Below are 15,597 nucleotides of genomic sequence, written 5' to 3' on the forward strand. Positions count from 1 at the left end.
GATTAAGCAGCACCTTTTCGTGTGCACAGTTCTCCATACCTTCACAGTTTCTGAGGGTCAGCATGCCTCTCTCTCCTTCCCAGATGGCAGAGCCACCTCTCAGCTAACTGTTCGGTGCTTCAGGGCATGCCTCCCCTGTTTTCCAGTTCTATATTCAAATTTGTTGTAGTAGGCTGCATTTGGGTGTCTACCCTATGCCGCCAACTTGGTTTCTCTAATTTGAGTTTCTTTAATTACTACTAAGATTGTACATGTTTCATGTTTCATTACTATTGGCCATCAGTATATCTTATTTCATAATTTTTCTCTTCTCATTCTTAGATATTTCTCTTTTCATTCCTACTTCAATATTTATCATTTTCATGTTTATTTATCTGTTATATATTTGTAGATAAATGAGCATTTCAATTTTAATCTTATATTGCTTTACTTTTTGGCAGAGAACTTTTATATTTTAGTTCTGATTTTAAATTTTATATGTAAGTAAAAATCTGATTTTATTTTTCCACTAAATGCTTACCCATTTTATTGAGAATTATTAATTGAACCATTCATTATTTTACTATAACCTTGGCAACCTATTTTTGTCATGCATATATGACATATATGTATAGACATACTAGGGACTGGCTTGGGTAAACTCTACATTTGGCCCATCTGTCCTGTGATAGTAAAACACTATTACAATTACGTTAGTTTTATAAAACCTTTTAACTTAAAAGGACCAACTGCATTCTCTTTGTTTTTTAAGTAATTTTTCTGACTGTTCTAGGTTGTTTATTCTCTCATAAGACCTTCTGATGAGCTCTCCCAGCCTCACTCTCTTTTGGAACTGAGTCTTTGGAGAACTCACATCCCTCTCATCCTCTTACTATCCTCTCAGGCCCTCTGACGCCAGGCCAGGTGTCCTAGGCTTGCTGAAAACCCAGCAGTGCTTGTACCCTCCCCTTCTTGCCCCGATGCACCCCTCTGGTCACAGAACACATTCCCTTGGCCTGAAGGTGTCATCTGAACTTTGGCCTCTGCCTGACCCCAGCCACTTACATGTAAAATGAAACATTCAGGGAATTAATAAACGTGCAGAGAGGCTGACGGTGTGTGTGTGTGTGTGTGTGTGTGTGTGTGTGTGTGTGTGTGTCACTGTGCTATATTTCCTCAGGTCAATGGGCCTGAAAATGTGTTGAAAACATTTTCTTCAACCATACAAACAGGCTTACAAATAGGAACTCAGGATTGCATTCACTCAACTGTTTCATTTTTTCACTCAACCTTCTTAATAAACAAATATGAAAAGTATTGTTTTCATCAGGTAGGGAGGGCCCTCGTGAGTGGCTCAGGTTATTTGAGTCAGGAAGCCTGAGAGAGACTATATTGCTTAGGTAACTGAAAGTCAAATAGGTTGATATTCAAATTCTATGCAGTAAAGATGGACTACACATGCTGCAGTGACAAACTCCCAATCGCACTCAAGGCCCAGGTAGATCCATCCAAGTGATCTTCAATGTTTTCCCTGCATTTGCTCAGGTTTCCAGAATGCTGGGTTACACAACATATAACCACTATTGCTGCTGCTCCTACACAGCAGCAGAGAACAGGGCGTTTCAGACAGTGCACTTGCCCTTATCTGTTTCTACGCAGGTCACAGACCAGCCTTCATAAGGCCTCTTGGATTAAAATATTCACAGACACACAAAAGCAACAACAAATGTAAAGCCTATAAGAAGACACCTGTTATTGGCCATATGGGGGCCTCATAGACATAGCTTGGGCAATAATAAGAAGTGTCTTGGTCTCTCAGTGGCTTGGTGAAACCACAAAGAGATGGCTAACCTCTATTCTCCTAGTTAAAAGGTTTTACCATCATCCACTCATTTCAGATTTTATTGTTGAGTGCCTCTATTGTGTGCAGGAACACAGTTCTTCAACTTATCATGTACGTTCATGATTATAGCATCTATGAGGGTATGACGAGATGCCAGGATAAATATGTAACTTATACGTATGTTGTCCCCTATAGTAGATACCTGGGTTCTTGGCTCTAGTATATAAGCACTGGTAGCTTGAAAAGGTCAAGCACACCATTAAGCCTGAATTAAGAATATCCAGAAGATAAGAGTGATTGAGAATGTCCTGAACTTAAGCAACTCAGTTTTACACGGAAGGAATTCAGGACGAAGATAAAAGATCCTAACACCTGCAAACATCACAGTGCGCCTCACTGTCAGTTCCTGATGGGAAGTGGGCTGGTTGAGAACCAAGAGCTGATCTGAGAATATACTATTGAACTGAGCAGGGCTTCCCTATGGAGCTGCTGTGTTTGTCACCCTCCACACCTGGAAGGACCCTAGGCTGCTCCCAGGATGTCGCCTGACAAGGTGAGGGTCATAGCGTCTCCTGAGAGGTCAGAGTGATGCAGTCTTGGCTCCATGTGGCACCCAGGCTACTCCCCTAAGGACCAAGCTACTATGGGTGGGGTAAGGCTAATGTCATTTATTGCACATGTTCACCTCTGCTCATGTAGGAGTGGGGGAGAGGTCTCTGTGCTCAGAAAGGGTTAAAACCTGGATTTTTTTTTTTTTTTTTGAAATATTGTGCTTAGTTTTTGGCTTTCGTTGGGCTGTGTCTACAGAACCCAAATGGCCCTTCTTACTTGCTCTCTGTGCTGGAAAGCTAACCAGACCCCATGATGAGGTGAATCTAAAGCTTCTCCTAGGGCTTGGGGTCTCCACAGTCCTTGCCTTCAACACCACAGGCCACTTCTTTTCTTCCTATTGAGTCAGGTATGTCATTTCCACTGCACTTGTGTCAAAGAAATAGGTTGCCTTACATGCTGGGGTGGGAAGTGGTCACTTTTAGAGGGACTGACAGACCACCATGACCTTGCATGGGTCCCAATGGCCATACTGTGCTGTGTCGTCCACCCCCAGGCCTAGTCTCCTGGGCCAGGCCGATTCACTTCCACAGGAATTTTGACCTGATATCAAGCAAGAGTTTCTGATCTCTGTGTGACACATGACTCTGTGCTTGGGCACTGAGAGCCGGAAGCAGAAGCAGGTGGTGGGAAAGGGAGGAAGAGAGGCGAAGATGCACAGAGGCTGAAGCAGGGAGGCCGCACAGCGCTGTGTGTGTACCCGCAGTCCTTGAGCCACCTCAGAACTCTTCATTCTTGGGAAATATCCCTCCCTGGGCTTAAACTACATCCACTGCTTTTCCTTTTTATTTGCAATGAAATACCTTTGTCAGCTCCCTGGTGGATGGTGTGCCAGTGTGACTTCTGAATTGAAGATTATTTGCTCACTGTTGCATAACTGACATTTATTTCAGAAGCTGCCAGGACCTGGGGCTTTTTGTTCAGTAACAGGTATAAGGTCTCAGCAGAGAGACTGAGTTGAGTGCTATTGGGAGGTGTGGTCCTTGTTTTACTTTATTTATTTAAATTATTTTTCATTTGTAAATTATAGCTGACATGCTGTATTATATTAACTTCAGGTGTAAATCCCAGTGATTAGTCATTACATAACTTACTAAATGATCATTTTGATCAATCTCGTACCATCTGACACCATAGTGATTAGATGTGGCTTTTTGCTCTCAGACCTGCTGTCCTACATTTGAGGTGAGGCTGGAAAGTGTTGGGAAGAGAGGTGTGTGGCTTCCAGTCCCTGGGAACAAAGGAGGGCTGGTTTCCTGTCTGGGGAGGAGTCTTGTTGCCTCTTCTATGAGCCTGGGCTTCAACCAGATGTCCTTCTGATTTCTTAAGCACAGGTGTCATTAATGTCAACTGGTACACAGAGGCCTTTGGCCCAGAAGTTGATAGGCCAGAAGTGTAAGGGTTGGGATCAGATGACCTTTCATATTACTAAGTTGTAGTACTGACACACCTGGGGCCTTGAGCAAGTTTCCCCTCTCTGTGGGATGAGGATGAGGAACTGGCCAGATGGCTCTGAGGCTTCAAAGGGGGAGAACTTCCTGGGCAGATGCAAAGGGAGGGCTGGGGGTGAACATGAGTGTGGCTGGACCCTCAGTGCCTGAGATCTTAGCTGGAATTGGGATTTTGAAGTAGGACTCCCACCATGAGCTGGCAGGCAGTCACAATGACAGGGTAGAATGAGGTGCTGGTGTGCAGGGATGCGGAGGAGGCTGCTCAACTGGGCCACACAGTCCTGCCAGGGAGGCAGATGACCTTCCAGGTCAGAACATGGAGCTGTGCTCCTTCTGGGGCTCAGGCCTTGAGGCAAGGAGAAACCACTGAACCTCCCAGCCCCTGGGGCTCCACTAGCATTGGTCAGAGGAGTCTGGGGCTCCGGGAGAGGTCCTGAGCAGGCATGAAATGTGGGTACCAGGGGTCTGAGCCCTGGACAGAACTAGCTAATCCCTGGAGTGAGGATGAGGAGGGTAGAGAAGGGAGAGTTAAGGCTTGAGCATAAGTCCATTAATTGGTCAGGAAGAGGAGGGGCTAGCAAAAGTGGAAGATATTTAACTGCCCTAATGGGACACCAAAGCAAGAGGAGGATGTGTGACAGAGGAGGAAGAGTGACAGAGGAGGGAGTGACAAGCTGGGTGGACAGTGTGAGGAGGCAGAGGGCTGAGGAGGAGCCTTTGGATTTTGGGACCTAATTTTATCCCTTGCAACTGGAAAAGCAGGCTGGCCCCTTCTCCCGCTGACAGGGCAGCCAGTGTGTGTAGCCAGTTGTGTATTTTATTCTGAGAGAGGAGTTCCATGGGAGCCCTTGGCTCTGTGCAGAAGCCGGTCACAGAGCCCTCAGCTCTTCATTTTTATGTGGGCAGCACAGGGGAGGGCTCAGAACTCGCAGATCACGAGGCGCTTCTCTTCACAGGACTTGTCGTTCCACTCGCCGTTGGTGTAGATCTCTACACAGTCCTCAATGCCCTGATCATTGTTGGGCTCCCCGGGGGCCCAGTTGGAATAGCCCAGGGGCTCCCCTCCTGGGTAGACGAACTTGCCCTCCGTCTCGGAGTCAGTCATGCTCAGGAACGCAGCACCCAAGTTCTCAACTTCGATCAGCTGTTTCAAGGCCTCGTTCTCAGCTGCAGAGCGTGGGGAGGGCAGCTGGCCCCCCGCCTGTGTGCACACTTGCTGTGCCTCCTGGAAAGGTTTCACAAAGCTTGATGCTTTGAAGACCTTCTGGCCAACACCTCGGCCGTTGGGAAAGAGCTCCACTAGGAGGAGAGGACAGTCAGGTTAGGGTTCTGGGGGCACCTGCCAAAGCTACATGGCTCTGAGACCCTTGTGCTCCAACCCAGAGCCCAGGACCTCAGGGCACCAGGGAGGACAAAGGTGAGACCCCTGGCTCCGTGGTACACTCTGAGAGGTGGATCTGCCTGTCTACTTACAGGTGAGAACCCTAAGCTCAGAGAGAGGAGCTCAACTTCATTAACCATCCCATGTAGAGTTGGGGAGTCACCCTTATCGGATCTCACAGTAAAGCTGAGACATGCTCTTTCTATCTCACCCCATATTGCATGGTAGAATCGGTTTCCCAGTTCCTGGGCAGGAATGGAAAGCTTTGGCATTGTGTGGCCTCTGAGAGCTTCAAACAAGTGCCCCCTCTCCTCTCACTGGGACCCTGTGGCATTGGGAGGGAGGCCCGTGCCATGTGTGGACGTGGGAAAGAAGAGGGGAGGGTGGGCCCTTTGAGGGCAGCCATGTGCTAATCTCTGCACTGAGTGCAGCCCAGTGCTGTCACCTTGCTGTGCATTTGGGTGAGGCTGGAGGGCTGGGAGAGAGGCCAAAAGACAGCTGAGAGGTGTGCATGGGTACCAGGGGCAAGAGAGAGACAGTGCTGGAGAGAGCCCTGTCTGGGAACCAGAGGGCCATGTGTTCAGCCCCCCTTGGCCATGCCTGTCCAGGTGGCAGAGAAAATCATTTCTTTTTCTGGGTTACCAGTTCCTTATCTCTAAGATGGGAGTACAATTGATAAAAAGCATCATGTGTGTGGCATTCAGCAGAAGCATAGTAACCTCAATTTTGTGTAAAAACTGCTCTTTGAAATGTTAACCCTGCTATTGTGGCTTCTGTAAATGCTTGCTTTCTTAAATAATAAGAAAATATAAGACTACTCCCATTCCATTGAGGCCATAAACTATATCCCAGACGGAGTTAGTGCTGGTGCCAGGCCAGGCCTTGAGATATGGTCTCACTGCCCTGCCCTAACACATAGCACTTCTTTCTCAGAAGGTCTGAAAGTCTCGTTCCAAATTTGGAAGACAAAGAGCTGAAAAGTATAAATAGGATAGACTGCCACCATGTTGGGGCCCAGAATCTGACGGATATTCTATTCTGAGCCCACTACCGCTAGTGTAATAATAAAAGACTCCAAATTAATTTGGATTATTGGTTAAGGTATCTTCTGGTTTACAAAATAACACAACTATATATTTTTATTCCATCTCATTTTCCATCCCTTTGTTGTGTTTGTGAGTGTGTGTGTGTGTGTGTGTACTTTAATATATTTTTAATTATTTTAGAAAGAAAAGGAGAGGGAAAGAGTGGTAGAAACATCAATGATGACAGAGAATCATTAATTGGCTGCCTCCTGTACACCCCCTACTGGGGATCAAGCCCATAGCCCAGACACATGCCCTCACTGGGGATTGAACCATGGTCTCCTGGTTCATAGAGCAACACTCAACCATTTCGACATGTTGGCCAGGCTCATTTTCCATCCCTTTGACTGCTGGGTTTGTGCATAGAAGCCTTCAGGGCTCCTGAGAGGGCTGTGCTCCAGCCCCAAAGGGCTGGTGAGGAGCCCAGGCTGCACCCTGACCTACCGTGACCCTTCCGCAAGGGTTCAAGGGGCAGACTCTACACAGGCTCAGAAGGGCACCCACAGCAGCCCTGGTCAAGAGTTCATCTGCCATTCATTACATGCACCCAGGAGGGTCTGTGTGTGCAGGCAGGAATATGACCACGTGTCCATCTGAAGGTACATGGGAGCACTGAAGGCCCACCTGGGTGTGTGTGAATATGCATGTGTGCTCAAGGGTGTAGATGCATGATGTGAGTGATGGCATGTGTGTTATACACACACTTGTGGCAGGTGCATGACACAAATTTTCCTTTGTTTGCATCAGTGTGCATGTGAGGGACTGAGCACACATGCATGTTTGTGGAGAGAGGGAGACATACCAAATGCTTGGAACCTCTCCCTTGGTACATGGGTACTCAGTGCCCTAAGGAATGTAAGAGCCAACCCTATGTCTCACCCCTGCCTGCCCTCCTCCTTCAGAAACTTCTCTTTGGATCAATGTCATTTGCTCAATGATTTGGGCTGAAAGCTGACATAGGGAAAGCAGGGAGGAGGAGGAGCAAATTTGGGACTCAGGTGGAGATGCCCACAGGCACAGGGCACTGGCTGTGCTCCTGGGGCCTCTGACTCCTCAGCACCCAGGTTAGGGAAGAGTCTCCACCATGAACACCCAGGGAGGATGGGAGAGCCTAGCACTAGGTAGAGCCCAAAGGCGGCTTTCCCCCTGGCGGACCCAGGGCCTGTCAGAGGTGAGACACTCAATGGCCAAATGCCAAGGTCACACCCTCACAGCCTTGAACCCTAGCACAGCATCCCAGCCCCAACTCTCAGGACAGTTGTCTGGAGTCACTGCTGCTGTGGGCTGGGCAGCAACATCTTGGGGGGTCAGCACACTTAGCCGCATAAAGATCAGAAATGCATCCTGGGTAGTGGTGTGTCCTGAGCCCAGCACAAGTCAGCAGGTGATAAGGTCTGAACAGCTGAGCTTGGGCATTGAACTGTTCCAGTCCCAGGTGGCTATGATTGGTGGGGGCTGAAGCTTGGTAGCCTTGACCATGCTGGTGCCAGCTCACTGAGCTGGTATAGGGGCCACAGCCTGCTACGTGTCTCTTGCATCTGCTTGCAGCTCCTGGAACATGTGGCTGCCCTGCTCTGCTCCACCCAATGCTTAGCTGCAGGTCCCGCCCCAGTCCCAGGTCCAGCCCATTGTCCAAATCCACTACCATCCTAGAGACCCCAATCCTAGGACCAGCCTGCCTCAGGCCCCGCCTGGGGCCTGCCCTTGGAGACTGGTTCAGTCCAGGCACTCACCTTTCTTAGACTGAAGGAAGGCTCCCTGAAGGCGTCCCACCTGCCCCTGCAAGGTCTCCATCTGCTGCCTCAGAGCAGCGATGTCTGCAGGAGAGAGGGGCCCAGTGAGGACTAGTCCCTCACAGCCAGGCATTTGGTCAGAGTCCGGGTCTCAAGGAAAGGGTGCTCAGTGATAGGCTTTCTTGGGGGAGGGGAAGGAGCTGTGCCCCAGCTGGCCCTCCTGCCCTTGAGTTCCCTGAGGCTCTGTTATGAGCACACCGTGCCTTGGGCAGGTCCTGGCACCCCACTAACGCTGATCCAGATGACATTTCACAGCAAAATCTAAGAATCTGGGAGCACATTAGTAGATGCCTGTTGGGGAGATGGGGGAATTGCATTTCCATTAAGTACTTCCCATCTCTGGGATATTTGATGCTCAAAGCTCTCTGATGAGCTGGGAAGAGAGCTGAGCTGTCCCAGTGACCAGATGGGAAGCTGCTCAGGCTTGAACCCGAGTACTGGGGCTCTCTAGATAGAACCTCATCTTCCTGCCTTTAGCCCAACAGCCTTTCCTGCATTCACAACCCCACCCTGCCCCCAAAATGGGCTGACCACTTAGCAGTAGGCCCTCCTCCCTCTGCACCCTGATTGGGCCCCAGAGCTAGGGGAGGTGACCTTACCTGGAAGCCCACTCTCTCCCTTTGGTCCTCTCTCCCCAGGAGCACCTCTGTCCCCCTTCAGTCCCTGGAGGCCCCTGGCGCCTGGAGGTCCCGATGGGCCCGGGGGTCCTGCAGGCCCTGAGATCAGATAAGAAGAGGAGAGTAAGCTCGGCACACATTCTCCTGCATTTTCCCTTCCAGCATATGGACTGTGCTACTGTCCCACAATACACCCTCCCACGTACAGTCTGTCCCAAAGCCAGCCAAGCACCCGCTCTGTGCACTACTGTCCCAGCACCCATCACCAGATCTTCCCAGGATGCAGACTGTCCCTGCTGCTCACTCCCCACTCTCCCAAGTTACAGAGCTCAAACCCGGCGAGGCACCTCCTTGCACAGACTCCCCATGCCCAGTGTTGCAGCTCTGAGCTGGTGGGTGATGGGGGAGGGACTGGCATCCACAGCTTCAAGTGGACACAGGAGAACCGAAGGCCTGCCCCAGCTGTGCCCATCACTCACCTGCTGGCCCTGCATTCCCAGGGGCTCCAGGCTCACCAGGGGCACCTTGCACTCCTTTGAGACCTGGGGGGCCTCTTGGCCCTGCAGAGCCCTGCATGCCTGGAGCACCAACTTCTCCTGAGGAAGGAACAGATTGGAACAAAGGCTGCTGAGAGTGTGTGCAGACTGGATCATTTCCTCAGCTCGACATGGAGAGGGAGACAGTGCACAGTCCCCACTGTCTGGGCTCCTTTGATGTGCGGGTGTGGGGGGAGGGACCACAGCAAGGCCTGCCAGAGGTGAAGGCCTGGCTTCCCTGGCACGCTGAGCATCCTTAGGTCACATCAGGGATTGCCATTGTCATTCCTCCCTCTCCCTTCCGGACCACCACTCACCAACCTCCTACCTTTGGGCCCAGGCTCTCCTTTGGGGCCAGGTTCGCCTTGGGGGCCTACATCCCCCTTCATTCCTGAGGGACCCTCTCTTCCAGCTGGCCCGGGCTCACCTGCTGGTCCCTGAAGTCCTGGGAAAAGGAACAGCCAATCAGTGCACTAGGTCTTCTCAGAACGGGGAGACAGTGAGAAAGCAAGAGCAGTCATAGAGGTAAGACAATAGCACCATCCTACAGACTCCGCCCAGAAGGACTACCACCTTCCCTGTGTGAACCCAGTGCCACCTGCAGGGCACCCTCCTTCCTGGGTGGTATGTGCATCCTCCTTCATGACCTACAGGCAGGCATTGCAGTCCCCACCCACTGCTCACCACGTGGCCCCGAGTCTCCCTTTGGTCCAGGTTCTCCAGCAGAGCCGTTGTCCCCTTTGGGCCCAATGGGGCCAACAGGTCCAGGCCTCCCCCTTGGCCCTGGAGCTCCTGGTGGACCTGTAGCAGCAGAAGAAATGGGCATAAACCTGGCCCTGGTCCTAGGAGGAGCCAGCGATGCAGGTCCTGTTCCTTCAGGTTCCACAGGTGTAGACATTCCACCTCCACACTCCTCAGTCCAGTGATGACCCAGGAGACAGGTTTGCACAACCCCATTTCACAGGCGAGGAAACAGGCCTTCCAGAGCTGGAGGGGGTCCAGCCAAGGACAGTCTGATTTCCATGCAGTGCCCAGTGCCTGCCCCAAGGCTGCAAAATTACAGCAGTGGATCTGCCAGTTTTCACCCTGAATCAGTGGTTGGCAAACTCATTAGTCAATAGAGCCAAATATCAACAGTACAAAGATTTAAATTTCTTTTTGAGAGCCAAATTTTTTAAACTTAAACTTCTTCTAATGCTACTTCTTCAAAATAGACTCTCTCAGGCTGTGGTATTTTGTGGAAGAGCCACACTCAAGTGGCCAAAGAGCCAAATGTGGCTCATGAGCTGCAGTTTGCCCTGGATCATGGACTCCTGGATTTCCCCTTCCTAGGGCCAAACTTTATAACAGAAATGGTCCCTGACAAGAGTCATCAGGGAAATCCAAATCAAATCCATGAGATATCATCTCACATCTCCTGGAATGGTGACTATTAAAAACACAAAAAAGCATCAGTGTTGGTCATGATGTGGAGTAGAAGAACCCCTATGCACTGTTGGTGGGATTGTAATTTGGTGCAGCCACTATGGATTCCAATACGGAGTTTCTTTAAGACATTGAAAAGATAATATTTTTTAAAAGTATGACCGAGCAATACCACTTCTGGGTTTTATCCAAAGGAAATAAAACACTAATTTGAAAGATATCTGTACCCTCATGTTCATTGTAACATTTTTTAAAGTAGCCAAGAGGTGGAAACAACCTAATAGTGTCCATAATGGATGGAGGGATAAAAATATCACACACACACACACACACACACACACACACACACACTGGAATACTATTAAGCCATAAAAAGAATCCTACCATTTGCCACACATGAATTGATCTTGAAGGAATTATGCTAAGTGTCATAAGTCATACAAATTAAAAAATACACAGTGTAATCTCACTTATATCTGGATTGGAAGAAACAAAACAAAGAACCTGAACTCGCATTAGCAATTTTGGTTAGCCATCTGCCCACTGGTGATCAGTGCATGTCATAGTGACCAGTCAACCAGTCGATGATTTGGTTGACTGCTTGGTCGGACAAATAGCATATTAGGCTTTTATATATATATATACTAGAGACCCGGTGCACGAAATTCATGCACAGGATGGGGGCGGAGGTGAGGGGGGGAGGGAGTCCCTCAGCACAGCCTGCACTCTCACCAATCTGGAACCCATCAATCCAAAACTTCTGGCTCACAATTGCTCACCTGCCTGGTTTCCTGATTGCCCCTAATCACTTCTGCCTGCCAACCTGATCACCCCCTAACCACTCCCCTGCCAGTCTGTTTGCCCCTAACTGCCCTTCACTGAAGGCCTGGTCACCCCTAACTGCCCTTCCTGCAGGTCTGGTGTCCCAAACTGCTCTCCACTACAGGCCTGGGTCCCTCTCAACTGCCCTTCCCTGCAGGTCTGGTTGCCCCTAACTTCCCTTCTTTGCTGGCGTGCTCACCCCTAACTGCCCTCCCCTACAGGCTTGATCACCCCCAATTGCCCTCCCTTGCTGGCCTGGTCCCTCCCAACTGCTCTCCCCTGTTGGCCATCTTGTGGTGGTCGCCTTGTGTCCACATGGGGGCAGCCATCTTGTGTGTTGGAGTGACGGTCAATTTACATATTACCCTTTTATGAGATGAATAGGTTAAACATCCATGAAAAATAGAAAAAGCATGGTCACATGTTCTGATACCTATAGAAAACAGACCAAATTATTGTCTACTGCATCATTAAGGGGATAAGGACATTATAAACATTATATTGAATATGCTTCTGCTTCATAAACATGTACAGACATTATTGGGTGTGCACATCAAACTTATTGGAAAACCCCAGAAAAGACATATTCAAAACGTTAATTTTTTTCTAAGTGTCACAAAGATAATTTCAACTTTCTTCTTTTTCTTTATCTTTAGTGACCACATAGTATTTTTCTATTGGAAAAATAGTCAAAATATTTTTAAAAGACCTGTTATTTGAAGACAGGCTGCCTAAGTCTTAAATGATGCAAGAGTTACCCAAAAAAGACAAAAGGAACCTGCCCTAGCCAGTTTTTCTCAGTGGTTAGAGCATCAGCTCACAGACTGAAGGGTCCCAAGTCAATTCCGGTCAAAGTCACGTACCTCAGTTGCAGGCTCCATCTGACCAATCAATGTGTCTCTCTCACATCAGTGTTCCTGTCTCTTTGTCTCTCCCTCTCCTTTTCCCTCTCTCTAAAAGTCAATGGGGAAAACATCCTGGGGTAAGGATTAACAAAAAAAGACACAAAAGGGAACAAATGGCTATTAACATTTAAGGATTTTACACTTAATTATATGAGTTTGGTTCTTCCATTTTATTGAAGTGAAAGTTATGGGGAAGCATGGACTTGGTTGGAATGTCTGTCTTAAGGAGGATTCTCTGAAAGATCTAGGCCTCTGGGAGGACCTCGGAAGCAGCAGCCCCTACCTTGACTTTTCCAAACAAGTCCGATCGTGTGGTGTTTAGCTAGAATCTCTGTATTTAATCTTTAAAGACCTGACCTTGTAGAAGCATATACTTCCTCAAGGATACTTGCCCTGCTGATTGTATCTGGAGGTTAATTTGAGCTCAAGCTGTTACAGTAAAAAGCCAACAAGGCAGGCGTACAGGACAGCTTTTACAACTGGAGTAAAAGAGTCCTGTAGCACAAAACCCTGTGTCGGAGTATTCTGTTCATCTGTCAGTCATGGTCTGCTAATCAGCCCTGGCAGAAAGTTCTTGAATGTAAAACCAACCCTTTAAAAGTATACAGTTCAGTGGTATTTAGCACCTTCACAATGTCATGCAACTGCCACTTGTATTTAGTTCAAAACGTTTAACCACCCCAAAGGAAAACCTCCTAGGCTTTGGGCAGCCACTCCCTATTCCCCATGCCCCCGCCCCACCCCTGGCTATCACAACTCTGCTTCTTGTCTCCATTACCTACTCCAGATAATTCTTATCAATGGAATTATACAATATGTTACCTTTGGTGTCTGGCTTTTTTTTTTTTTTTTTTTTAATGTGCAGTGAGTTCTTGAGGCTTATTCACTTTGTAGAATGTCTCACTTCTTTGTATAACTTAATAATATGCCATGGAATGGCTCAATAATATGCCATTGTATAAGTGAGTAATACACCATTTTATGGATAGAACACATATTGCAAACAGAAAAGAAAAGAAAAAAAACACCTGAAGGAAAGGCGAGTGGGGGAAGGCAGGAGAGGGTACATGAGTGATAAATGGTGATGGAAGGAGACTTGCCTTGGGGTGGTGAACACATAAAACAATATACAGATGATTTATTATAGAACCTATATAATTTATTAACCAATGTCATCCCATAAATTCAGTTAACAAATAAATGAGTAACATTGATTTATTATGAGTAATAAAGCAAGGAGAGAGAGGGAGATAACACCCAACTGTTCATTCACTTCCTTGTCCGTTTCTAGTGAACAAAGAAAATAATGAGTAAACGGACAAGGAAGTGAATGAACAGTTGGGTGTTATCTCCCTCTTTCTCCTATGGGGGGTATTTCTTGCATAACACCCTTATTAAGAGCACCTTTAGAAAGCGAAAGAGAATTCACCTGGTAGTACAGAGGAAAATACAACTTTATCCTGGAGATTCAACAAAGACTAAAGCCTTGGCTCAATTTTTGTCACTGTGTGAAATTCTTCCCACTTACAGATGTGCACACTGAGCGGCTTGTCCCAGGGGTCCCTGCTGTGGAGTGGAACCAACAATCAAGCAAAGATTTGCCTGACACAGAAGCGCACGTCCTTATCACCTTCCACATAGGGTCTCACAATTTCATAACCAATGAAATGAGGTTAAAGTGTCACTAATAAATAGGATTAAATGAACTCCGAAAGTGAATGCCTAAGCAGAGGGGTGGACACAGAAATATGAGCTCCATTTCCTGCTCTCCATAGTGTATTTAGGTAAATCCTTTTTATAAGGACTGAGTGTGGGGCCACAGGGCCTCATCTTTGCCCACCTCTCATGCAGTAGTAGAATTTACTTACATATTAACACACTGCCCAGAAATCATTCCACCACAATGAGCAATTGTAAGTGCTTGGTTCTAGACCCCAAATACCAGTCATTTACCCATCATTTGCTCATTCTTAGGGTGAGAGGAATCAGAAGATCCTAGGGGAGGAATCCTGGCCACTAGGGCAGGGGCAAAAACATCTCAGCGCTCAGGACGGCCTGTCATTTGCCAACTGGTAACGAGGTGTTTCAGATGGCCTGAATGTCCAGGGGACCTCTTCCCCAGGAGGTGGGCTTCCATTTCCAGGGCTTCCATGGCAAAATGCCCAGAGTTGCTGAGTTGGTTACAATTCCATGCCCACCCATGCCCACCAGGACAAGCCCATGGTCCCAGCTCTACCTGGATTCCCCTTCTCGCCCCGGGGGCCCTCTCTTCCATCGCGTCCATCACGACCAGGCAGACCATTCTCCACAGGGCCACACATGACCAGAGTGCAGGCATCAACCAAATGTTTCTGGGTATGGTTCATCATCTCTGCTCCCCATGACCTTGGAGGCTGTGTGAGCAGGACCAGCGTGGAGAGGAGGAGAAGCAGGGCCTTCAGGGGAGGACAGAGAAAGAAAGACATGCTCTTGGTTCCAGAACACGAGTTAGTGCTTAGCCCAACACCCAGAAGTCAGAGAGGCACTTTCCTATCACCGTGCCCCTTCTGTGGAATCAGAGAACGACTGGACTCTGAAAGGATCTTAGGACAAGGCAGCCATAGAGTCTGGCCTGGCAGGGCATGAGTTACCCAGCTGAACTCTGACATGGGTTATCAGCAACATCTACCTCTTCTCAGAGCCCCATTTTGTCCTTTCTAGTGACTTCACTTTCACTGCCATCGGCACAGCTAAGATGAGCACTCCTCACTGAGGCCACGTGTCACATCAGGAGGGACTCATGAAGTGCCTTTGGGCAGGACAGTCCTCCTCTTTGAACCTCCTTCTCCCTGTCTGAATCAGTAAGGTTGCTGGGCAAACTCATTTCCTGTCACTTGTACCTGTGCATGGACTAGCACTGGCGGTTTCAGTGCTTGTCTGGAAAGGAGCCAGAATGCTCAGTGCCATGTGTCCTAACACAAGATGGGCACATGGATACATGTTTGCCAGGTGGTTTACTACTTACATTGCTCCATGTATAAAGATCCAGATGGAACCCAGAAAAAAGTTCTCAGAATAGCTGGAGAGACCCTGGGACACCTAGAAGGCTGGCCCTCCACCTGGGACCACTTGGGAGAGGGGCCTCGTGGAGGAGGGCGTGTAAGTTGCGCTC

The 15,597-nt window shown here is 48.4% G+C and overlaps 1 protein-coding gene across 3 annotated transcripts; it reads right to left on the reverse strand.

Annotated features, from left to right (window-relative positions):
• Window positions 1–4,595: 4,595 nt before the first annotated feature.
• LOC311632804 (uncharacterized protein) lies at window positions 4,596–14,876 on the reverse strand. 3 transcript variants are annotated; one of them, XM_084904678.1, is made up of 7 exons: window positions 14,683–14,876; window positions 9,979–10,095; window positions 9,623–9,739; window positions 9,238–9,354; window positions 8,741–8,857; window positions 8,082–8,165; window positions 4,596–5,181 (listed from the first exon to the last, which is right to left on the reverse strand). In XM_084904678.1, exons 1-7 carry the CDS (start codon window positions 14,813–14,815, stop codon window positions 4,802–4,804), a joined length of 1,065 nt encoding a protein of 354 aa, XP_084760804.1. In that variant the 5' UTR covers window positions 14,816–14,876; the 3' UTR covers window positions 4,596–4,801. The 3 variants fall into 3 exon arrangements, with proteins under 3 accessions (XP_084760804.1, XP_084760805.1, XP_084760806.1); XM_084904679.1 differs by having other exon boundaries at window positions 4,681–5,181; window positions 9,274–9,354; window positions 14,683–14,825; XM_084904680.1 differs by lacking the exon at window positions 9,238–9,354 and having other exon boundaries at window positions 4,681–5,181; window positions 14,683–14,825.
• Window positions 14,877–15,597: the final 721 nt, after the last annotated feature.

The sequence above is a fragment of the Pipistrellus hanaki genome (genome assembly GCF_964339955.1).
Source record: "Pipistrellus hanaki genome assembly, chromosome: 14".
NCBI lineage: Eukaryota > Metazoa > Chordata > Mammalia > Chiroptera > Vespertilionidae > Pipistrellus > Pipistrellus hanaki.